The sequence below is a fragment of the Mobula birostris genome, chromosome 5, assembly GCF_030028105.1.
Source record: "Mobula birostris isolate sMobBir1 chromosome 5, sMobBir1.hap1, whole genome shotgun sequence".
Lineage (NCBI taxonomy): Eukaryota > Metazoa > Chordata > Chondrichthyes > Myliobatiformes > Myliobatidae > Mobula > Mobula birostris.
Window position 1 is genome coordinate 203,892,385 of NC_092374.1, and position 27,160 is coordinate 203,919,544.

A 27,160-nucleotide genomic window follows, 5' to 3' on the forward strand; every position below is an offset into this window, starting at 1 on the left:
GGTAAAAGTAGTTTAAATTGTTTCACCAGGTACTAGATGGGTCGAAGGGCTTGTTTCTGCGCTGTACTTCTCTATAATTCTATAATAAAAATCACATGAACTGACACCATCACAACTTTGAATATATCGGAGTCAGTTTTGTAGAACTGTTCAACTTCGACTCCATTTTGCCATTCAAAGTGTACATTAGTCACCGATTAAAGCGTTGAGGAAGATTGAGACACCGAGGCAAATGTGGAGGGTGAGGAAGTGAGAGTTTCGGTGCTGACTGCCTGCCTTTTGATCACTGCTGGAGAAGGAGTCTGTGAGTGGCCTATCGCTGTGGTAGGCAGGTAGGGTCTCTGCCTCGTGTGGTGTCCCTCTCTCTCGATGAGGATAGTATCGTGGTTCTGTGTTTATGGATTGGACCATTACGTTTCCGAACTGTGGACTTTTTCAGTCTTATGGGTTTTATCTGTGTTTTTATTACCTGTTCCTTTTAATTTTGTTGCGTGAGGGGTGGGTGTTTGTGGGTTGATGTTCTATTAGTTTTTTTGTGCAGGGGTGTGGTTGTCTTTTGGGGGTTGATGTTCCTGCTCGGTTTTGTATGGAGCAGGGGGTTTTCGGGGGTTAATGCTGTTCTTTTTTTTGTACAAGGGGTGGGTTTGATGTTTCTCTCTGAATAACATCTCTGTTCTTTCTTTGTTTGGTGGCTAGCTGGAGAATACAAATTTCAGAGTTGTATATGGATATATGCTTTGATAATAAATGAATGTTTGAACTGTTGAACATATAGAACCTGAGCCAAATAATGTCTCGTGTCCCCAAACATAATCTGAATCGCAGGCCTGTTGAGTAGGAAAAAACCACACAAAACAAGGATGTAATCACTGTAAGTTTTATTGCAACACTCTAGTGAAAGGTATACACAAAGTGTCAGGAACTTAATCAAATAGTTCAAGATTCCCAGAATAAAGATAATAAATCATATATTACAACATAATGTGGTTTTATTTTGTGTGTGGATGATGCTAGCAGAAGATTTTTCACAATTCCCACAATATAAAATATGAAAATAAATCACATTTTGTAAAATATTTGGAGCATTTTGTTTGGATCCAACAAACAGGATGCATAAGGATGTGCTTGCTATTCAAAGAGTGTTAAATAAAAGAGCAGAGAAGTGGATAATGCAAAGGAAGGCCTCTGGGTTGTTTCCTAGGATGGAGTGATACCTTATGGGGAATTGTCGAGCTATGTACGCTGATACTTTTTGGGATTATAAAAGCGGGAGATGACATTTCTGAAATATATAAGATTCTGCAGAACCTAAAAAAGAGGAGATGCTGGGTAAACGTTGTCTCTCGAGAGCAATCGGAAACCGGGGGGTTGTAGTTTCATGATCAGGAATTGCCTATTTATGTCAGAGGTGAATTGGGGTTACATCTCACAGAGGGTCATGTGAGACATTGGAATCCTCTTATGAACAGGTCTAAGGGGGTCAAGTCATTGGAACATGCCAGGGGATGTAGTGGACACAGATGACGCATCAAGGTTTAAGACACATTTTGGCAAGATCCTGAATAGGCAAGGAACAGAGAGATTGAGGAATGGAGAGATGGAGGAATAGAGAGATAATGGGATGGAGGGATTCAGGGGTAGGGGAAAGGGGTGTCAGAAGAATGGAAGGATAGATTAGAGAGACAGAGGAACAGATACATAGAGGACAGAAGATCAGACAAATGGAGGGTCAGATGAATGAATGGGAGGATAGAGGAATGGAGGGATAGAGAAGTTAATGGATAGATGAAGAGAGGATCAGATGAATGGAGGTTTAGAACAGACATGGGAACTGAGGATCAGAGTAAGGAGAGATAGAGGAATGGAAGGACAGAGGAATTGAGAGAATGAGAAACAGAGGGATAGAGGAATGGAGGGTCAAATGAATGGAGAGAGAGAGAGAGGAGGAAAGATATAGGATTGGAGAATACAGGCAGACGTGGAGTTTAATTTGACGTCTCGGATGGCAAGGGCATTGTGAGCCAAAGGGCCTTTTTCTGTGATAGACTCCATGTTTTAATGCACACAGGGTTGCATTGGATGAATTTTGATCCACGTTGTTATGGGGAACAGACAGGAAAGACCCGACAAGATCCAAATGATCTTACAGAATTGGACAGTTATTTGGGAGAAGTTCCAACACATTGACTCTGCTCTGATGACAGCCTCCATCACAGACCAGTGTTGCGGTGATTGTCTTTGTGGTGAAACTGCACCAGTTAAAGCTGCTGTGATGGAAGATTCATTCCTGTTCTCTGAAATGTTGAACCTTCAGATTTGTGAGTATCCTGTTGTACATAATATTTATTATAAATTACTATAAATTGAACATTGCACATTCAGATGGAGACATAACGTAGAGATTTTTACTCCTCAAATATATGAAGGATGTAAGTAATAACGTCAATTTGATTCATTTCAATAGAAGACACACAGAAAGGATTTCTCATGCAGCCTATACCTGAGATATGGAGTTGGCTGCCTAAAGTGGGCCAGGAACTGAGACTGCCGCAGATTTTAAAGAGTGAAATGTGACTGCATGAAAGCGTAGAAAAATTCAGGATCACCGAGAAACATCCAGGGAACAGGACTGACTTCTTCACTCCTGCAGAGAGCTGGCATGGTCTTGCTGGGCCGACCAACCCCCTAGATGCTTCAAAAAATGTAATTCATTGTTCAGGGAACCTTGTAGCACAGAATGATGTCACCTCATCATTCATGTCTTTTGAAAAAGAGTATAAACACCCTCAACATTCCTGATAACCCTGCAGTCCCCCTGCTTCAGTTCCACTTAGACAATTGTTGTGAATCCCAAAGATATAATCTGCAGGAGTATGTTGCATTCATTTTAATGTCAACCGGGGGCTGGATGGTCTCGAATCACCAACTGTGTTTCTGTGGTTAGCATATGAACAAATAATCCAATGGTAGGTGCAGACTATGGAATACAACTGGGATTTCTGCTCCTGGTTTTCCAGACTCTCCCTGTTGATGTCAGTGAGGATTCCCAGAACCTGCACCACTGCCAGGTCTCCACACTGTCCCGCTGAGTCCTGGGACAGATTACCGGCTACTCATTGCAGATTTCTGATTCTCTTTGTGCGTCCTGTGAGGGCTCCCTATCGATACAAGGTCTGGGAATGTTGTACCCGATGTTGGCTGCTGTTTTATTCCCAGGTTGGATCTTAATCCTCCTGGATTGTTACTCTGCGGTAACAAATTACCAGTGGGTCAGAATTCTTGCCGTCACTATCATTAGATGGAGAGAAGAAAGGGTATAGTTTCCCAGTTAATGTACCATTGAAAGTGTAGATGTGGGTCAGGTTATCCACATCATGAAAGGACACTTTTCCTCCCTCATAATCCAGGTAGATCCGGATCTTTCTCGGGTGAACACTCAGCTCTAGGCATTTCACTGTCTGAGTACAGGCCGAGTACTCTGTCCCATTTCTCAGCATCACTGTCCAATATCCATTATCCGGAGACAGGGAGATTTGCCCCTTCCTGATGATGGAATCCTTGGCTATGCCAATGTCCCAGTTAGTCTTATTCCCCACGTCCACCTCCCAGGAATGTATTCCTGACGTGAATCCTTCGGATCCCAGGACATTCACACAGAAATCAAATCTCTGTGGGTTGTTGGGAAGATCCCTCTGTTTCCCGGTGTACCTCACGGTTCTCAGATCATCGGACAGCAGAAGATACGGACTGGCTGTGTTGGGGTCAAGGATGACCGGAGCTGGGAACAGATGGACACAGAATGTCAGTCAATCTCACTCACCACCCTCCCGACAGTACATTGGCGGCTGTGGAATCAGTAGGGATCCAGAGATCTAAACACAGAGACAGACCGATGACCGGACTGCTCCCCACCTGCACAACAGGTAAAGGAGAGCACGTTCCTACCAGATGCAGCTGGGTGAGAGTGAAAGGCAGAGAGCGTGTGCGGAAAGACCAGAGGCTCTGTGTGAGGTCATGTGCAACACGGAAAGGCCGTGTCTGAGTTGGAGAGTGCTCAAAGGACAGCTGTACACATTCACTCCCAGTGGCATTGATACCTCCTGATCCAGCCCTTCCTCACATCTCTCAACACTGGTCACCACCCTCCATTCCCTCTGTCCCTCTGTCCTGATGAAAGCTCCAGACCTGCAATGTCAACTGTCCGTCATCCTGACATCCCTCTGTATCTTTCTCACAGCCCACAACGGGAATTCAGTCTGTTTCATCAGCAGACTTGGATACTTTGCATCCCACTGTCGCAACAAATCATTCATATAGATTGTAAAAGATGTGAGGCCCCTTTGACATCACACCTCACAGCCGACTGCATTCCATTAAAGAGTCTTTTCCAAATTCTCATTTCCCCAAAACTAACTGGAGATGCTCTCAGAACGTTCTGTGGAACTGCACTCTATTCCTTGGTAAAGAAACCACCTTGGTCATCAGCCCTGGTGAGAGGGAACCCCCCTTCCGTACAGTGGTGGGGCTAATTTGGGGAAGGAAAAGTTTTCCTCATTTAACCGCAATGAGGGTTTGCCTTGTACAGACATCAGGGAAGTCAGAAGGTGTGGTATAGGTGGAAACAGGCACAGTTGAAGAAGCAACAGACACAGCCTCTTTAATGCCAAATGACTGCAAATGGCAAATGTTGGTGCATGGCGGTGGAGATGGTAGGGGAGGTGTAAATCACAGAAACTGAAAGCACAAGAGACCAGAGACTAGTTTCTTGTGTTTGTCCTGAGTCTTGGAACATGCAGTGACACACATACCGCTCAGACTAACTTTTATCTGAAACTTCTCAAGAATCCTTTCATTCCTCCTTTGAAATGATCACTGGGGTCGAGGATGACTAGAACTGGGCAGAGATAGATGCAGAATGTCAGTCATTCTCAAGTGAAGTCTCTGCCTCCTGACCATCACATTTCTTATCAATCCATCCCACCTACAAAGTCTGCACTGCCAACAGGAAATAACACAGGCATGGACAAGCCATGTGCAAATAACCAACATTCGACAGACTGCCACCAGGCCAACAGACATCACGAGGTCAGCGTTTCCCACATCTGCTCCCTGATGCTTCAATGAGATTTCTGGCCTGGGGTATTTATTTGGTAAAAGCTACAAGTGAAGTAATGCTGTAAATTGGCAAAAATATCAATTGAAATCAAATCAATGAGAGGTTTAAGAGCTGCATCACAAAGTCTCCACCCCACCTGCATTGATGACGGTCAGCATCTTCTTCCACACTCTGTACTGCAGGGAGCCAACATGCTTCCCCACATTTATTAAAGGGTAAACCTTCAGCAGCTCTGGCACAGGTCGCTTTGCTCTGGAAGAGATGACAATGTCAGTAGCAATCCATTGCCTGGGAGTTAAACCAAGTTAGAAATAGAAATTTCAACTCATAGCAACACAGGAAGTAAGTTATACCTTTTCTGAGTTTCTGGAAATTTCTGTGGAATAAAAAACAAGTATTAATATTTATGTAGAGATAAGATTTCAATCACAAAGTAATCAGAATGTTCCTGGGAGACAACATCTCTAAGATTCTATCCTGGGTCCAATATGGTGATGCATTTACAAACAAGGCATGTTTGTGACTACATTTCATTAGGAGTTGGAGGAGATTTGGTTTGTCACCAAAGACTCACAAATTTCTACAAAAGTACAAAAATACAACCATCTTAACTGGTTGCATCACCATCTGGTATAGAGGGGTTACTGCACAGGATCAGAAAAATATGCAGAATGTTGCAAACCCAGCCAGCCCCATCATGGGCACCAGCCTCTCCAGCATCGAGGAGATCTTCAAAAAGTGAGACCTCATCTGTCATAAAGGATCCACATCACCTCTTCTCACTGCGGCCATCAAGGAGGAGGTACAGGAGACTGAAGACACACACACATCGTTTTAGGAACAGCTTCTTCCCTTCTGACACCAGAGTTCTGAATGGACACTGAACCCATTTACACTATCTCACTATTTTTTTTCTTTTTTGCCTCTCCTTTTCACTAATTATTTATTTTTCATATATCTCTAATTTTTAAACATTGTATTAGAATGCACTGCTGCTGCAAGCAACACATTTTTAATGACAAATGCCAGTGATACTAAACCGGATTCTGATTCTGATTCTGTGATATCCCACAACACGAGGAATAGTACGCGCTCACTGCACATCAGAACTGACAGGATTAAAAACCGGAGGCATCACAGGGTGGTTAGAGCAGAAATCTGGCTCAGTCAGAAGACATTTGTCCTCTGTTCCCTCTTGGATTTACTGCTGATGCTCAGAACAGTCAGAACATTCTCCCACACTGCACAGTTATGGTCAAACTCCCGGTCTGAGACCAGTGAGTAGGGAGAGACTGGGTAGTGGTCACTGGAGTTTCACTGTAAATGTGCCGTGATTGAGAATGTTGTTGTTGTTTCTGAATGAAGTTAACTTGATAAATCATGTGCTATTCTTGACACCCATTACAGGAATGATGCACAGAAATTGGAAAGGATGCATGTGATGTTCATCAGGATGTTGCCTGGATTAGGGGGTATGAGCTGTAAGGAGAGGTTGCCATTCTTGTTTTTTTTTTCTATCTGGAGCACCGGAGGCTGAGGGAAGACCTGAAAGAAGTAAACAAAATTATGAGAGGCATGGTTAATGTGAAGACACACACACAAGATGTTGGAGAAACTCAACAGATCATGCAGCATCTATGGAAGTAAACAAGCAATTGACATAATGTATATAATGTAGAGAGAATCATTTACCCAGGCTAGAAATTTAAAATAGGAGAGGACAAGACTTCAGGTAGTAATGGAAAGTTTAAAGGAGATATACTGGGCAAAGGTTTCACACAGAGAGTGGTGAATGCCTGGAATTTGCTGCAAGGGGTGCTGCTGGAAGTAGATAATGGTGGCTTACAGACTTTTAGATCGACATGAATAAACAGGAGGGGTGTGGACCATGTACATGCAGGAGGGGTTCAGATTAATAAGGGATCATGTTCAGCAAAAACATCATGGGTCAAAGGGTTGTTCCTGTGCGCTTCTGTTCTACGTTCTTCACATTGCCATAATTTCACAGCAACAAGCAGGGTCGAGATTTTGGAACTCGGAGGAATACTTATGCTACTGGGCACCAGAATTAGTGAACCAAATGGCACAAATCAATCTCAAGGTAGTATAAGGTGACATCTACCTATTTTGGTAATAAATGTGAATATTACAGGGGTTAGTGCATTTTATATTAGTGACCAATGGGGATGTATTTTCAGATGGCTTTCTTGGTGTACCAAATTTAGCACTGTGATTTCTAGTGGTACAGTTTCCTCTTCCTGGTGAAGTCCAACATGTCCTCTTTCTCAGCATTAACTTTCATCTGGCACCAAGCTACCACCCACCATCCCGCTTACATTACCATAACGTCTATTTATTATCATCTCATCTCATTATTTCACCAAACATGGTGAATCCACAATATGTATTAGCTGACTATATGGTGAAGCAGAGGACTCAAAGGGAAGGGGTCACTTGGTCAAATTCAGATAATTAGCTGAAGTAAAAGAATGGGTAGTCAAGTTTGAAACAGATACAGAGTAAGAGAGGGTTTTCAAACTGTGAAGTTTTGAGGTGAGAATGAAGCTGGATCATATAGTAATGGGTGTCAGGGGCTGGTAATGCTTGTAAACATCGCTGTGGGCCTGATGAGAGGAAAGGCCTGACTCCAAACTATTAGAGTTTAATAGTTTACCGTTGAATGGCAAACTGTTTGATCTTAATAGCAGTGTTAACAAAAGGGATGGAGAGAATAAAATCAGGTAGAGTTACTGTTAAAAATTTAATGCTGTCCTCTTCCTTCAGCCTTTCTTCAATGTCCTGAATGGTGTCTGAAAGTGATGAGATGACTTCTGTTGCATCCTCGATCTTTCCCTTCATCTCCAGACAGTTTCTCTCTCTCTCCAGTTTGAGATCTTCCAGCGCGATCCTTTCTTGGTCACAGAGAAACTGATGCAGTGTTTCGAACTCTGCTTTAATCTGTTTCTCTGCCATTTCTCCCTGGTCCTTTGGAAAATAAGAGAGAGTCTGAGCACTGACAGACATTGTGTTGTTATCAGAATCAGTGACATCTCACTACTGGGAGCCAGGCAACAACTTAGTCTGAAGAGGAGGCTCTAACTAAGGTTAAGGGGGATGCATATTAGTTTTCTCAGGATTTACCAGTACAGGATGTTGACTGAATCATTCACTCGCAGTTTGAGTTTCAAAGGAACACAAAATGTGATTGTAGCTTCTGAAACAATGTGATATTATTATGTACCTGAATATGCTTTAATGTTTTCTCATAATCACTTCTTACAGCAGCACATTCCTCCTTTTTGTCCAGGATTGGCTTCAGTGAGGTTTTCAGTTCTTCCTGCAAGAGATCAGTTTACTTTTACAATTTTGTGTCTCTGGTGGTCTGAAAACTAAATACTTTATTTTGTTTAATTAACAGAGATTCTCAGAAAGGTTTCATTCTCTTGAATAAAGCAGTATAAGTATTTCATTCAAAGTGAGAAGTATGAGCACAATAGAGTGAAAGTATCTCTTCTAATATTTCAACCACGGAATTAATAATATCTGTGAACAAAACATTGGGAAGAGTTTTTAAGGATGCGCTTACAGGAAGAACGACAGAAATGCAATGACAGAGTTTAGGTGCCCGATAGTGAAAGGCACGACCAGCAATAGGATTATGATGGGGATCAGCTGGGCTGTAAGATATCATCATTAGACCATGGCTGTGTCAGGCTTTACCTTCTCTATGTGGCGTTCAAGATTATTTATTTGGAATTTAAGTCCAGAGATTATAACCCTGAACTCTCTCCATATAGAATGTTATTTAATTGTAATGTTTTAAAATAAGATTATTGATGGATATTAATACATTAGAATCAATTCAGTTAATGGAAATAATATGTGGAATTAGTGGATTGTCCCATAAGAAATTGATCAGATTTCGGGTCTCAACGTGGACATAGGTGCTTCATCACTTCCGAGCTGTACTAATCCCACCTTATTGCCCTCGCATTCCACCCAACCAGCCTTATCCTCAGCTACACACCACAAACAATTTACAGTGGCCAATTAAACCAATATCCTGCATATCTTTGTGATGTGGAAAGAAACTGGAGCACCTGGTGGAAACTCCCAGCGTCACAGACAGAATGTGAAACTCCACACAGACAGTAAATGGGTCTCTGGAACTACAGCTCCTGTACCACTGTACCACACATGACTGACAGATACAAGATCCTGAAGGGTAATGATAGAATGGATGTGGAGATGTCTATTCCTGCGACAGAATCTTGAATTTAGGGTCATATTCAAAAATAAGGCATTAGCCACTCCTGAAAGATTATTTTTCATTCTCTTGGAAGGTCATAAATGGTTGGAACTCCCTTCCAGTGAAAATGGCCCTGAATGTGGAGGTATCTTCTTGTGAAGCAAAAGGATGAAGGGTTCCTGGGGATGACAGGAATTGGATTGAGACAACAGTACAATCACCTCTGATCCTATAAGCTGGTGTCATGAGGGTGGGATCTGATATATGCCTCCTCCTGATTCAAAAAGAGGATTAAAAAAAAACGAAGCTGGAAATCTGAAATGGACTGTAGATGTTGGAAATACTCAGTCTCTGAGTTTATGACCCAGTAAGTCTGTTTCAATGATTTCATGTGATTCTATGTTTGCACCTAACAATCTATCTATCTGCCTGCCTATCTTTCTAACAGAAGGACATTTCAATGGGTACATTTAATGTCAGAGAAATGTGTTTAGATTAGATTAGGTTTACAATATACATCCTGAATTTGTTTCCAGACTAATTCCCAAGTTGCTTGGGGAAGAACATTTCTCGAACCAGGTTAAAGTCGATTGTGCACATTGCTCTCTCCAGCTGAATCCGGCTGATTGCGCTAAGCCGCGCACCATCTTGGCACGTATCCATCACTTTCAAGTGAAAGAGCTGATCCTGCGCTGCAGCAGACTACGACCCGTGGGGTACAAGGGAAACAAGGTCTTGATAGAAACATAGAAAATAGGTGCAGGAGTAGGCCATTCGGCCCTTCGAGCCTGAACCGCCATTCAGTATGATCATGGCTGATCATCCAACTGAGAACCCTGTACCTGCCTTCTCTCCATACCCCCTGATCCCTTTAGCCACAAGGGCCATATCTAACTCCCTCTTAAATATAGCCAATGAACTGGCCTCAACTGTTTCCTGTGGCAGAGGATTCCACAGATTCACCAATCTCTGTGTGAAGAAGTTTTTCCTCATCTCAGTCCTAAAAGGCTTCCCCTTTATCCACAAACTGTGACCCCTCATTCTGGACTTCCGCAACATGGGGAACAATCTTCCTGCATCTAGCCTGTCCAATCCCATTAGGATTTTATACGTTTCAATCAGATCCCCCCTCAATCTTCTAAATTCCAATGAGTATAAGCCTAGTCGATCCAGTCTTTCATCATATGAAAGTCCTGCCATCCCAGGAATCAATCTGGTGAACCTTCTTTGTACTCCCTCTATGGCAAGAGTGTCTTTCCTCAGATTAGGGGACCAAAACTGCACACAATACTCCAGGTGTGGTCTCACCAAGACCTTGTACAACTGCAATTGTACCTCCCTGCGCATGTACTCGAATCCTCTCGCTATAAATGCGAGCATACCATTCACCTTTTTCACCGCCTGCTGTACCTGCATGCCCGCTTTCAATGACTGGTGTACAATGACACCCAGGTCTCATTGCACCTCCCCTTTTCCTAATTGGCCACCATTCAGATAATAATCTGTTTTCCTGTTCTTGCCACCAAACTGGATAATCTCACATTTATCCACATTAAATTGCATCTGCCATGAATTTGCCCACTCACCTAACCTATCCAAGTCACCCTGCATCCTCTTAGCATCCTCCTCACAGTTAACACTGCTGCCCAGCTTCATGTCATCCACAAACTTGGAGATGCTGCATTTAATTCCCTCGTTTAAGTCATTAATATATATTATAAACAACTGGGGTCCCAGCACTGAGCCTTGCGGTACCTCACTAGTCACTGCCTGCCATTCTGAAAAGGTCCCGTTTATTCCCACTCTTTGCTTCCTGTCTGCTAACCAATTCTCTATCCACATCAATACCATACCCTCAATACCGTGTGCTTTAAGTTTACACACTAATCTCCTGTGTGGGACCTTGTCAAAAGCCTTTTGAAAATCCAAATATACCACATCCACTGGTTCTCCCCTATCCAATCTACTAGTTACATCCTCAAAAAATTCTATGAGGTTCGTCAGACATGATTTTCCTTTCACAAATCCATGCTGACTTTGTCCAATGATTTCACCGCTTTCCAAATGTGCTGTTATCACATCTTTGATAACTGACTCTAGCATTTTTCCCACCACCGATGTCAGGCTTACCGGTCTACAATTCCCCGGTTTCTCTCTCACTCCTTTTTTAAAAGCGGGGTTACATTAGCCATCCTCCAATCCGCAGGAACTAATCCAGACTCTAAAGAGTTTTGAAAAATTATCATTAATGCATCCACTATTTCTTGGGCGACTTCCTTAAGCACTCTGGGATGCAGACCATCAGGCCCTGGCGATTTATCTGCCTTTAATCCCTTCAATTTACCTAATACCACTTCCCTACTAACATGTATTTCCCTCAGCTCCTCCATCTCTCTAGACCCTCAGTCTCCTACTATTTCCAGAAGATTATTTATGTCCTCCCTAGTGAAGAGAGAACCAAAGTAGTTATTCAATTGTTCTGCCATGTCCTTGTTCCCCATGATCAATTCACCTGTTTCTGACTGTAAGGGACCTACATTTGTCTTAACCAATCTTTTTCTTTTCACATATCTATAAAAGCTTTTACAGTCAGTTTTTATGTTCTCTGTCAGCTTTCTCTCATAATCTTTTTTCCCTTTCCTAATTAAGCCCTTTGTCCTCCTCTGCTGGACTCTGAATTTCTCCCGGACTATACTAAAGAGGTGATGACTCAACGTCGTGCCTTTCGTGATGTACTGCAAACTCTGCGTGATGGAGGAATCAAGCACAGCCTGCGGTATCCGGCTAGACTCAATATTTATCATCAAGATGGAAGAGCGGCTATAGTATACGATGACCCTATGGAAGCAACACGATTATTGGAAAGGAATAACGCACGCAAAAGGGGTAGATGTATTGACACTGTTTATTCAGCTTATAGTTGTGCCGGTTTGCATGTTGGGATAAGGGGAGGGACCTGCTTGTTATATGTAGTTTTATAGTGCTCTTTGCCGCACTGGGATTTAACTGCAGAGAATCTTCGAAATATGTCTGTTATTGTAATGGTTAAAGTTGAGTTGGTGTCATGAATGTTCAGCTTCAGGTGCGGACACTGAATAACTCTCCCCAGCCCTAATAGCATTTGTTTAATGGTATTATATAGTTTGTGTTATAAATTTTCTCGGAGAGGGAGTTTGTGATAATTGTGTAATGTTAGTTACCTGCCCAGCAGCTCCTTTTGGGATGGAAATGGGGAACTATGTGTCTGGTTTAGGGAGACACGAAGCAGGGTGGGTTAGGGTGTGAGTTGGTTTTGTTCATGGCTCAGACATGGTTTTTTGTGTATGTTGTGTTTTTCTGAGGCTGCCAGTTATTCTGCATTGTTTACTATGTTTGTGCTCAACTCTAACAATCTCTTTTTAATTCTCATATGCAGAGGCCATGTGGTAGAACGCATCTGGGGGGTAAAGATATTACAATAGTCTCGTGGAATGTTAAGGGGCTTGGTCATGTTGTTAAGAGGGATAAAGTTTTTAGACATCTCAAATCTCTATCTGCAGATGTGAATTTTCTACAGGAAACCCATATCAAAGTAACTGAGCAACGCAGATTGAGGTCTAGCTGGATATCGCAGGTTTACCAGTCACCATTTACTTCTCATGCCCGTGGAGTGGCTATCCTCTTTAGGAAAAATATTCCATTTCAACTCACTTCCACGACCACAGATCCTCTCGGCAGGTTTATCATGACCTCTGGCACCATTAATTCGTTTCCGCTAACCTTCCTTAATATTTACGGAACACAGACAAGACAAACATGTTTCAAGAAAGTTTTTGATTTACTTCCGGATGCCAGTAATTCAAATATAATAATCGGCGGTGACTTGAATTGCTATCTCGATCCATATTTAGATAGATTGCCCTCCCGCTCGCCCTCAAATATCGTGTCAGTGCAGGTCCTAAATAATTTGATTAGATCTAGGAATTTAGTAGGTATCTGGCGAGTTCAACATCCCACCGACAAGGACTATTCTTATTATTCTCATGTTCACAAATCTTATAGTAGAAGAGACTATTTTTTGGTTGACTCTCATTTAATTTCTCCTGTTACTAATACAAATTATCATAATATATTAATTTCTGATCATAGCCCCTTGACAATGTCCCTAAATCCCTCCCTTTCCAAACGTATCTATTCCTGGCGTTTTAACCCCTCCCTACTCGCTGATAAGAAGTTTATAGATAATATCACCACCAGATTAAAAGATTTTATAGAAATTAATGATAAGTGCGAGGTGTCAGATTCCATATTCTGGGAGACATTAAAAGTTGTAATTCGTGGGTATATAATTTCATATGAATCCGCTGCTAATAGGGAGAGAGATGGGCGATTGTTAGAGATTGAGAATACTCTCCCAACCCTCGAAGTGACATACAAGGCTTCGAAATCCTCTGAAGATTATAATAAAATAATGAAGCTTAAATATAAGTACAATTGTATCTTGTGCAGTGAAATAAATAGCCTCCTCTTAAAATTAAAACAAAAGCATTTCGAAATGGGGGAAAAGCCTGAGGGGCTCCTGGCGCGGCAGCTCGGGAGTGCCCAGGCCCTAAGGTCAATTCATTGCATGAGATCGAGGACGGGTACCCTGTTAACTAACCCCAAGGAGTTAAATGACTGTTTTAAAGAATTTTACAGTCAACTCTACACTTCTAAATGCAATGTCACTCAATCTGATTTGAATGACTTCTTTGATTCTCTTGTAATGCCGAAACTTAGTGATGCTGCTAGGGAGGACCTAAATTCTGACTTCACATTGGAAGAAATAACTTCTGCCATTAAGTCATTTCCTTCTGGCAAGGCTGCTGGGCCAAATGGATTTGGCTGTGAATTTTATAAGAAATGTTGTGATATCCTTGCCCCACTTCTCCTCAGAATGATATCTTGCTCTAAGAGAGATAAAGCCTTGCCTAGAACATTGTACGAGGCTAACATTTCCCTCATTTTAAAGAAAAGGAAAGAGGGAACAGACTCGGCCAGCTATAGGCCCATTGCACTCCAGAATTTCAATAGAAAGGTAATTAGTAAAATGCTGGCTGACCGACTAAATAAGCATTTGTCAACTATCATTCATCCTGATCGGACAGGATTTATCCCAGGTAGGTTCTCTTTTCCCAATGTCAGATGCCTCCTTAATACTATGTATGCTGATCATGGGAAAGCTAGTGGGCAGCAATTTTATCCCTTGATGCACAGAAGGCTTTTGACCAGATTGAGTGGCCTTACATGTTTGAGTCACTGTACAGGTTTGTACAGGTTTGGCAAGTCATTTGTATCTTGGGTAAAACTGATATACACCAACCCAATATGCTCTATTATAACCAATGGTGACAATTCAACTCTGCTTCCCTGACACCGTTCGGTTCAGCAGGGGTGCCGTCTCTCACCGGCCCTTTTTGCCATTGCGGTAGATCCCCTTGACCTAAAAATAAGAAGTCACCCAAATATTGCGGGTTTGAAGGTGGGAGGTATTGAAACAGTTATTAGTTCATATGCCAACGATGTGATACTGTACTTACAAAACTCAGAAAAGTCAGTCCCCCTTCTTATAGATTTAATCACCTCTTTTGGCAGACTATCGGGATACTCAAATCAATTGGACAAAAAGTGACTTTGTGTCCCTCTCCAACGTCTACACTCAGGGTTTTTTGGAAAGTGCCCCATGCAAAGTAGTTAAAGATCACTTTACTTATCTTGGCTTGGCAATCCCCAAAGATCTTAAATTAATGTTTAAATTAAACTTTGTGGAGTTTATTTCAAAACTTAAACAGAATATAAGAAGTTGGAAAACCATACCCCTGTCCATGATTGGTTGTATAAATTTAATTAAAATGGTTTTCCTTCCTAGGTTTCTCTACTTTTGTCAAAATCTCCCCATTTTTCTTACATCAGCCTTCTTTAAAGAATTGGACTCCATAATTTTGTCTTATATCTGGAATTATAAGAATCACAGGATTTCAAAAATTCATTTACAAAAGCCCAAGTCTGAAGGAGGGCTGGAACTACCTGTATTCAGACACTATTATTGGGCTGTCAATGCTGGGGCTTTAATATTTTGGCAACAGGTGGCTCTGCATAACCTAGCCCCTGGGGCTCCCTTGTGGCTATGTAAGGAGTCTAACTCTGTCGTCAATCCCTCCTTGCCAGCCATGCTGTTCTCCAAGTTAGAAAAGCCTGGGACTTCAAAATGTTTGAGTTTTATTTTGAAAAATTCCATCAGAATTCTAAATCAGATTAGGAGTGTTCTGAATCTACCAGAGACCTCTTTACAAACACCAATCTGTTTCAATCACTCCTTACTACCCTCATGGTCAGATAAAACCTACCATGCTTGGAGGGAAAGGGTCTAGTTTCTATTGAAGACCTGTGCATAGAGGGACGGTTTGCAACATTTACTCTGCTGAAAGAGAAACTTGAGCTGCCTCATTCGCACTTTTTTCATTACGTACAAATTAGACACTACATTCAATCTAAGATTTGTAATTTTGAAATCCTTCCAGGGAAGCATATATTTTTTGATATTTAAAAGAACCCTCGTGACTCCAAGCATCTCGTTTCTAAGTTTGTACTTTTGTTTGACAATTGCACTGTAGCATCTATTGTGAAGATTAGAGATGCCTGGAGAGAGGAATTAGGCATTGAATTATCTGAAGCTGCCTGGGAGAAGAGTTTGTCTATGATACAGGTTTGCTCTGTTACCATCAGACACCAACTGATCCAGTTAAATTTGTCCACCACCTCCACTACTCTAAACTTAGATTGCACAGGATTTACCCTTCTCTCTCGCCAACGTGTGGTAGATCCCAAGGGACGGAGGCCATGTTGTTACACACTTTTGGTTTTGCCCATTACTGAGTGGATTTTGGTCCAACGTACTTATCTGGTACTCAAAGGCCTATAAAAGATCCTTCCCCTTGGAAGCTGGTCTCGCCATCTTTGGCTGCTTGCAATCTACTACTTGTTTCTCTACAGCCATACAACAGTCTCTGATGCTGGGGATGACCGTCACCAAAAGACTTACCTTGAGGGAATGGAAATCACCCTCTCCCCATTCCTTTCGGAGATGGATGGCTGACATGATCTCAGTCATACAGATGGAGAAACTTAGGTTCTTGAGAACCAATTCAATTTTTAAAAAATCGGCTGTCTGGGATCCATGTCTTGCCTATATGGACGAGGCTGGGGGTGGATGAACAATTTCCCCCCAGCTGATTTCTCACAGCCCTCTTTTGAGATTTAATGTTTAGTATGTTTGAGCACTTTGTACAATAGGCATCCCTCTAAGGTTATATCCCTTTTTTTTGCTTATTTCATTCTTACACATATCTGAGCTGGTATGTTCTTGTTGATTTCATTTTTTTTTGAAAATATTGAAAATGAAGTATATATAAAAAGCAGCAGCAAAGCATCAATAAAGACACAGAATTGCAGTACCCTAAACACTACTTGCTCACCTGGTCATTCAACACACCTCAGGCTCTCTCTCTCTCTCCCTAATTAGGGAAAAAACAGGTCTTCCCATTTCACAGCGAGAGGGGAGACATAACAAACAACTCGCCGATTTATGGTGTTAAAAGCCTGTTGCATCGCTTCTTCGGAGCTCTGTACCCAAAGAACTCGGGTCTCCAGGCACACAGCCAGCAGCCAACTCACAGCTTTCAATCAGAAGGACATTTCACGAGAACTGGGGGAATTTGTTAACAAGTGTGGGATGTGTAGGACATTCTTTCTCAAGATTGTAGTTCAATTGCTGAAACACCTGCAGTTTGGTGAGTTGTGTATCTGGGATGGGAAGTCCATGTGGTTTACTGAGCTGAGGAAAATGTTAAGATGCATCTAGATCACATCGATGTTTGCCCCCCAAGCATTCAACTGATTTCCCTCAGTCTATCTGGTGCAGTGAGATCCCTGACCAGGGAGCCTTCTGCATGAGGGAAGCTCTCAGAACCCTCACAAATGGATTCACTGATACAGTATGTATCTGCATCAGTCTTGACTCAACACATGCAAATGTCCTGGGTTGTTAATTATTTTCTGATTTGTGTTTGGTGTTCAAAGTACAAGACACCATGTGCACAAAGCCTTCATTAGTAGAATCAGATTTTGCAATTATCAAGGGAATTTCTATAAATCATTTGAAATCTTTAAATAGTTTATTCTTAGTACGGACTATACGATGCATGGTCATTTCAGGACTCAACACAGTGAAGGAAGAGTTTCAGATCATTCTGAAAAGAATTTTGCAGATCAGTGTGAATTTGTTAGCACCTGAATACAAACTCCACTCTGCAGAACAATAGACCATTAATGATATGAGGTTGGGTTATTCACAGGGAGTTACATACTGTATTGAATGAGTGACACATCAGTTATGAATGTTTGAAAAAATTATTTGAACCACAAACGTGAGAAAATCTGCAGATGCTGGAAATCCAAAGCAACACACACACACACACACACACACACACACACACTGCTGGAGGAACTGAGCAGGTCAGGCAGCATTTACACAAAAGAGTAAACAGTCGACATTCTGAGCCAAGAATCTTCAAGAATCTTTATTCTTTTAAGTTTGGCATGCTAGGTTTCCCAGACTTGTTCAGGAAGAGTCCAGAATTCCAGCAACTGAGAGAATAATTCTTGTGGAATGCATAAGCTTAATGTGCGAGACTGTGTTGGTTTCATTAGGGAGATGAAAACACAAGGGATTGTGTTGCTCAGGGAGATTAAGAGTCAATGTAATCACCCTACATAGCATGAAAATTACAGCAGTAAGATTGCACACTGTTAAAACGCAGATGACATTCCAAGGAAGGGTCACATAGAGCCTACTTGCTGAACTGGTTGAACTGGTATTGGGCCAATTGATGGGAAGGTTTAGTCAAAAACAAGAGATAATCTGCAAATGCTGGAAATCCGAGCAACACACGCAAAACGTTGGAGGACTGAAGGCAGGATAATTGTGCTAAAGAGTTTCAGCCCGAAATGTCCACTATACTCCTTTCCTTGAAGCTGCCTGGCCTGCTGAGTTCCTCCAGCATTTTGTGGGAAGGTTTAGTCATCATTTACCAGTTTTGCTCCAGTGAATACATATCCTCTTCTTGTCAGGCCACTACTTGGTGTCAAGGATGATGTGTTTCCATGCCCATTTAACTAATTAATGAAGTAATTTATGGAGATTCAGTGTAGGTAGACCCTTCTGGCCCTTCGAGCCACATTGCCCACCAATCCCCCAATTTATTGGTAGCCTAATCGTGGGACAATTTATAATTAAGTCCAACCCGTATGTCTTTGGATTGTGGGAAGAAACTGGAGCATCCAAAAGAAACACACGCAGTCACAGGGAGAACATACAAATTCCTTACCGGCACTGGCAGGAAAGTAGAAGAAGCACGAATTCTTTGAATGTTCCTGGCCACTGTGCAACAACCACCAGACAACGCAGACAGAGTGGAATCTTTTCCATCATTGTTTTGCTTTCCATCAGAGTACTTTGTGTGACTAAAATCTGTTTTTGGTAGGTCATCTAGCAGTTTAACCTGAAGCATCACCCCACTGTTGCATCAGTGTTCACCAGTGTAACCAAGGTCAGACTCTGTAGGAAGGTCTCTGAACATTTCCCCAGTATCTCTTGGTAAGTAGAAGGTGACAGAGGGTGTTTACAGATTTTTTTGTTTACTTTATAGAGATATGGAGTGAATTGGGCCCTTCTGGCCCTTTGAGACCCCTAGTTAACACCAGCCTGATCATGGGACAATTTACAATGGACAATTAACCTACCAAGTGAGAAAACCAGAGCACTCGAAGGAAACCCACATGGTCAAGTTGAGAATATACAAACTCAGTGGACCTAGATAATAAGGTTCATCTCCCATGGTGCAGGATAGAGGCAGTGGACTATGCGGTCTGTCTGGGATGACCGCCTGCTCCACATCTAAGGACATCTCTGCCCCAGGGCAGATGGGAAGAGAGAGTACATGGATGTGGAGAGGATGTTTCCTATTTTGGAAAAGTCTAAGACCAGAGGACACAGCCTCAGAATAGAGGGGTGTCCTTGTAGAACAGAGATGAGCAGGAATTTCTTTCGCCACAGGGTGGTGAATCTATGGAATCCGTTGCCACAAGCAGCTATGGAGGCATTCTTAAAGTATGTTTGAGGCAAAGGCAGATAGATTCTTGATTGATCAGGGCATGAAGGGATATGGGAGAAGGCAGGAGACTGGGTATGAGAGGAAAATTGTATCAGTCATGAGGAAGCAGTGGAGCAGACTCGATGGGTCAAATTGCCTAATTCTGCTCCTATATCTTATGGTGTGTGTTGGCTCACCGGAAGCCTTCTGGGTGGCTGGGCTCAACCCAGATAGGATGAGTTGTATTTTTTTAAATATTGGACACATTGCAGAAAGAATTACAAGGGGTTGATTGGAAAACATCAATGTTTCAGGGACCTCTTGCAATTTGAACTCGAATTAGTTAAAATTCCGACACACAAAAAAATGGAGGAATTCAGCAGGTCCAGCGCCATCTACAGAGCGAAATACAATCGATGTTTCGGTCCCATTCTGGCTTCTGCTCCTGTGTTTCTAGTCCCGATTAAAGGTCTCAGTCAACACTTTATTCCCCTTGAGTTGCTGCCTGACTTTCTGAGTTCCAACAGCACTTTGTGTGTTCTGGACCCTGTTCATCTTTCTGCGTTCCGAATAACGTTGTACGCCTTTAAACAGAAACACATTATCTAAAGTTCGGACTCTGGAGATAAAATTGACACGTTTGGATGTTTTGATTTTCACAGTCTGCTCACCTTGAACTCCTGCACGGCCTCTTCCAGCACCAACAGCTCGTGGCCACGATGATTCTTTGAATGCTGACAGAGCACACAGAGGGGCTGCTTGTCGGTCTGACAAAACAGGGTCAGGGTCTCCTTGTGGCGGCTGCATTCCTGCTGAGATGTCTCTCGTTTTGCAAATGACTCTACAATGCCGGCGAGGGTGCGATTTGGCCTCAGAATTTTGGAGGAAGTCTCTCTTCTGCATATGGGACAGGCCGCTGTGCCGGGGCTCTCCCAGTACTGAGTAATACAGGATCGGCAGAAGCTGTGATCACAGTCGATTAAGACAGGATCTTGAAACAGATTATGACACACAGCACAAGACAGGTGATCTTCCATGTCCAAGGACTCTCTGAGTTCACAGTGACCAACTAAAATGGTGCCCGAAGAGCGAAAAACGCTGGCTTTCACTTTCTGTTCCTGTTTTCTTTGCACTATCCGGAACTACAGCACCAATCAACACACCGTCTCAGTGCTGTAATTTCTTCAGGTGGACTTTTCGCCAGCTCGCATGCACCTTCGGCCACGCTGTACACGCAAAAAAGCGGAAGTGATACAGTGTAAGAGGTGGATGCACGCTCGATTCAGCAATTAAAAGAAGTTTATATTAGTACAAGAACGGGAGGGCCATGGTTCGGGAGCAGATCATTGGGCTAGGCACAGGTTCAGTACAGAATAGGTGGGTCGAATGGCTTGTTTCACTCTCTATCTATGAATCTCTATGACTCAGGGAGCAAAGCAAATTCCATAAAGCAGGAACAGAGGAAACACAGCCTGCAGTAAGGAGAGAGATAGATTTTCTTTACAGTAATGATTTCCTTTACAGTTAGTGATTAGACAAAACGTGCCAATATAACGAGGTGAGGGGAAGTGGAGGAGCTAAAGCTCGGAAGTGATAGGTGGATCCAGCTGAGGAATGTTGACAGGAGAATGGGAGAGGAGAGAGGCTGGGAGGTGAGAGGTGGATCCAGCTGAGGAATATTGACAGGAGAATGGGAGAGGAGAGCGGCTGGGAGGTGATAGGTGGATCCAGCTGAGGAATGTTGACAGGAGAATGGGAGAGGAGAGAGGCTGGGAGGTGAGAGGTGGATCCAGCTGAGGAATGTTGACAGGAGAATGGGAGAGGAGAGAGGCTGGGTGGTGATAGGTGGATCCAGCTGAGGAATGTTGACAGGAGAATGGGACAGGAGAGAGGCTGGGAGGTGATAGGTGGATCCAGCTGAGGAAAATTGACAGGAGAATGGGAGAGGAGAGAGGCCGGGAGGTGAGAGGTGGATCCAGTTGAGGAATGTTGGCAGGAGAATGGGAGAGGAGAGAGGCTGGGAGGTGAGAGGTGGAGGTGACGCAGGTCTGCAGCTAGTGGAGTCCGATGGGACAGGAACCTGGAGCATGGAACCACAGTGGGAGGTGGGCAGGGAAACAGGAAGAGTGGGATGATGGGACACAGTAGGATGGGTATTTGGGTAATGGGCAGATGGAATGGGTGGAGGAGAGGAGGGAAATTGTCATGGGGAGTTGGGGGGTGGGATCAAGGACCAGGGACTGGAACAAACCTTGTTCAGGAAAGCCAAGAACTTTCACAGTGACTGGACGTTAATTCTCCCCTGTTTGACCACCTGAGCCAGAATCTTTTAAAAGACCGTTGTGTAAGTACATGGATTGGAGAGCTTCAGAACAATATGAGCCAAATATGGAAAATGGGACAAGTTTGTCGGCTCCATAGCCGGCAAGGAGGAGATGACTGAAGAGCACATTTCTATTTTGTGTTACTCTGTGACTACATTTCTCTAAGCCTTGAGCTCACTGATGCCCTCAGCTGTGTCATTCCCACTCGGCTCCAAACTTTCACCCTCATGGCATCCAGCAGTCGTTCACCAACTTCCCACATTTTCCCAGCAGCAACAGCAGGAAAGGCTCCAGTGAACCTGCAGCAGGTTAGACCTTGTAGAGGTTCAATGACTCTGTTCATCTTGAGAGGTAAAGTTCAATGCATACAGTTTGAGTTAACTGTATGAATTTAAATAACTTTAAATGTTTTTGAATTTCAAGAACTTGCTAATCGTGTGATTAATGTTTAAGGGATTTTGAATAATTTTCAAATTCATGAATATGGGAGGTCCACGAGCTGGGAGATGTTCAGCACTGAACTCAACAGAAGCACAAGGTGGGAATTATTAACATCCTCCGGGTGAAGGGCTTTGTTTGTGAGAGACTGGATTTTATTGATAAAAACTGTTGATTTTCCTTATAATCCCCAAATGGATGAGGTTGCAGCAGGGACAGAGATGGTTACTAATAGGGCAGCATCCCATGGGAACATAGCCCGTGCCTCGTGTTGGCTATTAAATTTCCACAAGATCTGAATATTCTCGATGGCAAGAGTACACTTTGAGGACTCTGAGGTTGGGGATGGACCCCAGTGATGGGGCAATTAGCTCACGGTGAGCTGCTGACTGATTATCCAACTGAAGGAGGTGGGGAGTATTTTGTTGTCAATCTTCTTTATGTTGACCCCTGCACCCAAAGCAGTAAGTGCTTTCCTGGTGGGAGCAACATTCAAGATGCATGCCCAGAGCATCAGTTGGTGTCCTTGATTTTTACCCAGGGTTGTTTCACACAACAACATTTGGCCTCGGAGATAGAAAAGCAGAACCCAAGGCCAAGATACCAACCTAACAGCACTGATTTGGCAATCTCCCAGTTGTAAGTACATCAGGTAGAAAGTGGGTACTAATGTTAATATTTCTCCAGAATAGATGCACAGTGGCATTTAAGCATTAGATGTGTTGCTGAGAATTTGGTGAAGGGACATTGACTCCAATTCTTCCCTCTTGTAATATAGGTTTCCAGTTCATGTATTACTAATTACTCATTATTCGATTAACTAACGTGTTTCTTGAATGAGAATGCTTCCAGTTCTCTGGATGAAAATACTTTTAATTGTTTCTTAGGCCACTAAATAATATTTTGCTCCCTGCCTGAGTAATTTTATGATATCTGAAACCTGGTGTCAAAGACGGCAGTGAGCTTGAACTGTTTAACAGTTTCTCTGACAATCACAAATATGAAGCAAAACAATTAAAAGTATAACTTACAAGTATGAAAATCTCACAAAATAAATATATTCAGTAGATAACAATTGCACAATTACATACATCTATAGGCTTTTATGAGAAGAATTAGCTCCATTTAATCAACTCTTTTAATTTCACAAATGCAAACAGCATGAAACTTATCAACCTGAGTGTTAAATGAGCTGCCAGCACAAATGATGCCTGCAAGCTCGATTTCAACGTTTAAGAAAAGTTTGGATAAGTACATGGATGGTAGGGGTATGGAGGGCTATGTTCCCCATGTAGGTATGGGAGTTAGCAGTTTAAATGACTCAGCACAGATCAGATGGGCTGAAGTGCCTGTTTCTGTGCTGTACTTTTCTATGACTCTATGACTATAACCTCCCTGAAAACCAAAACTGGTTCCATGTCTGGACCTCTGTGTCACTGCGGGGAGACGGTGGGAGGCCTGGCCCCATTCAGTCCAATCCTGACACACAATCAGTCTGAGAGTGGCAAGGATGACTCAGGATGGGCAGCACTACAGTGTTTGCACAACAACCTGTCAGAGGTGAGTTGGTTTGTCACCCTGCTCATTTCTACAAAAGAATTGAACCTTTGATATCAAATGATTCACAAGAGTAACACATGACGAAGTTTAAATACTTCCTCTCACGAAAAAGTCAGAATTATATGGAGTTGGACCATTCAGTACTGAAGTTCAGAAAAGATCTTTATAAACAAATTGAATTTAAGAGCCAGGTAATGAATTGTTGTCTGTTATTTAGGGCTGTAAATATTCATAAAATGAAAAAGATATGTCAGGGAGAGAAGTTTAACAGCATAGACATTTACCATTTACTGTGCAATCTTGTAGTCCAGGGAATGTGCAATCATATCCCATATTGATGGGGCACTGGAATCACTGTCAATGCCACCACTCACTGTGTAGTCTTTATTGCCATGTGGTCACCTTGTGCAGGAAGGATATGCTCAGGATGCTGATAAATCAGGAGATGATCCACTCGACACTGGATACCTGAACTCCAACTTATCCCTCAGTCATGTGTCTGGTCCAGTAACATTTCTGTTCAAAGATCATCACTCGAGATGTTGATGGTGGATGACTCACTGATAACAACATTGTTCAAAGTGAAAGGTAGATTGTTAGACTTTCTCCTTTTGGAGGTGTTTATACTGGTACTTTCGTGACTTGGCTGAGAATTGCCTCTTATCAACCTCTGTAGGAATATTGTCTGGGTCTTGCTGCAGGTAGGCAATGGCTGGCTCTTTTAGGAAGGAGCATTTAGTAAACAATCTGCAGATGTCATTGCACATCTCATTTCTGATGGAAGGAAGGTCAGTGATGAGGCTGCTGTCTGCAGTTCCCTATACAGTGCATGTGGAAGCCATCTCTTCTGGAGATGTACTTAAAGTGAACGTAGATAAAATTTTGCTAGATTCAGAAATGGAGTGTAGAAAGGAAAGGTTCAAAAGGATAATGGAGACCAGCCATAATGCATTAATTGGTGAGACAGGATTGAAATACCTGTAGCCCCACTCTCCCATGTTCTTGTGATCCTAAGACAGCTGGTCCAGGAAATTGCACTGAGGGGGATATTGTGGGTCTGGTTAAGTGACATATTTTATAAATCTACTGATTCCCAAGGTTACCTGGACTATATTTCTTTCTACCCTGTCTCCTGTAAAAATGCTATTTCCTTTTATCAGTTTCTTTGCCTCCACCACGTCTGTTCTCATTTTTTCCATTCCACATCATCAGAGCTGTCCTCCTTCTTTAACGAATGGGGGTTCTCTCCCTCTGCTATTTGTGTTGCCCTCATCCACATCTCCTCTATTTCCTGTACATCTGCACTCACCCCATCTTCCTATCAATCATAATGTCCCACTTGTCCTACCACTCCATGAGCCCCCACATCCGACACATTATCCTCTGCAACTTTCACCATCTCCAAAGTAACCCTACCGCTAAACATATCTTATGTCCCCCTTCCCATGCTTTCCATAGGGATCGCTCCCTCTGTGATTCCCTTGTCCATTTGTCCCTCCCTACATCTCCCTCCTGTTGCTTATCCCTGCAAGTGGCCAGAGTGCTACACCAGCCCATACACCTGCTCCCTCACTTCCACTCAGGCCCCAAAGGCTCCCTCCAGGTGAGGCAACAGTTCACCTGTGAATCTGCTGTGTCTGGTGCTCCCAATGCGGCCTCCTCTACATTGGTGAGACCCATCAGAAATTGGGGTCCACGTCATCGAGCACCTCCACACCATCTGCCACAAGTGGGACTTCCCAGTGGCCAAACATTTTAATTCCATTTCCCATTCCCATGCTGATGTGTTGATCCATGGCCTGCTCTTGTGCCAAGATGAGGCCATCCTCAGGGTGGAGGAGCAACACCTTCTATTCCATCTGGGTACTGTCCAACTTGATGGTATGAATATCAATTTCTCCTTCCTGTGAACAAAACTCCCCTCCCCGCCCCCATCTATTCCTCACTCTGAACTTTTTCTCCTTCTCAGCTGCCTCCCCCTCCCTTCCCTTTCTCCTATTGTCCACTCTCCTCTTTTATCATATTGTTTCTTTTCCAGGCCTTGACCTTTCCCATTCACCTGCCTTCATCTATCACCTTCCAGCTGGCCTCTTTCCCTCCCTCCACAATTTAACTCAGACACCTCCCCCTTTGCCTCTCAGTCTGGGAGAATGGTTTTGGGCCAAAACGTTGACTGTTTTCTCTTTCCCGTTGACCCTGCCTGACCTACTGTGTTCTTCCAGCACGTTGTGTGTGTTGTATCCAACAATGTTGTTTAGTTTGGACCAAAGCCAAATGAAGTCTGGAGCAGACTTTTCTGATTAAACCTCAATTAAGCTTTAGTGAGCAGGGTCTATGATGTACTAGCAGTGCTGTTAGATCTGCCAGCACCTTCCACAATTTCACTGTTGATTGGGAACTGACGGGTTCTGCAGAACTTCCCCAGATTTGGTCTGATCTGCTTTTTGTAGGCAAATGTGCTGAGGTAACATTGCAGTACAGTTATGTTGCCGGCATCTGTCTGTGAGGCAGGTTGGCTGCAAGTTGTGCCATTCATTCTGCAGGTAGGAGAAATTAATGTGGGGAGAGAGTGAGGAATGGAGAATGGATTTTGAAATCTCGGTCTGTCTCTATTGGTTTATTCATGTCCAAGCTCCGGTAGATTTTCTGTCCATCCTTTTGGCCATGTTCGTTATTTGATAGAACTTGGTTTCATTTCTCTTCCTCTACATGGTCCCATTAACCCTTTGACTAGCCATACTACACGACTTATCTCAATGACAACTCTGATCTCACCTCATTACCGAAATTCTTTTTGTCTAATCCAGCTCTCCTCAAGCTTTTCTGCAATTTAATGCTAACTTATTTTCACTATTCCACAATTCTTTGACATGAAATGTCAACCACTTTTCCCCTTCTCTATTTGCTGTTTCCAACATTTTCTGTTTTCCAGTGATTTTTAGCTGAGCAGGGTTGGTACCCTATATTGTAATATAAAATATAAATCCTGAAGCATCCCCACTGGTCAGGTAACAAATGTGGGGAAAACAGGGTCAATGTTACACATAAGGAACCTTTCATCAGAGCCAGAAAAGGACGATGACAAACTTGTTTTGATTTGCAGAGAAGAGAAAGGTGAGAGAAACGGAATATCTTTGACAGGCTGTAGACAATGCTCATTAATGCTACAATATCTTTAAAAGCAGCAAATGGAGGCAGGAAAGATAAATGAAATGAATTGAGACAAACAGATAGAGCTTTGGAGGGAGAGGCCATTGTGAATCTTGCAATGTTAAATCACTGAATGGTGTAATGCACTGTTAAT

The 27,160-nt window shown here is 42.8% G+C and overlaps 1 protein-coding gene across 2 annotated transcripts; it reads right to left on the reverse strand.

The window, feature by feature from the left end:
• Positions 1-869: 869 nt before the first annotated feature.
• On the reverse strand, positions 870-20,682 carry LOC140198308 (zinc-binding protein A33-like). Of its 2 annotated transcripts, none has more exons than XM_072259379.1 (6): positions 20,206-20,682; positions 8,358-8,453; positions 7,868-8,101; positions 5,470-5,492; positions 5,253-5,368; positions 870-3,778 (listed from the first exon to the last, which is right to left on the reverse strand). In XM_072259379.1, the coding sequence occupies exons 1-6, from the start codon at positions 20,569-20,571 to the stop codon at positions 3,225-3,227; spliced, it is 1,389 nt and encodes a 462-aa protein (XP_072115480.1). In that variant the 5' UTR covers positions 20,572-20,682; the 3' UTR covers positions 870-3,224. The 2 variants fall into 2 exon arrangements, with proteins under 2 accessions (XP_072115480.1, XP_072115481.1); XM_072259380.1 differs by lacking the exon at positions 20,206-20,682 and adding an exon at positions 18,770-20,071.
• Positions 20,683-27,160: the final 6,478 nt, after the last annotated feature.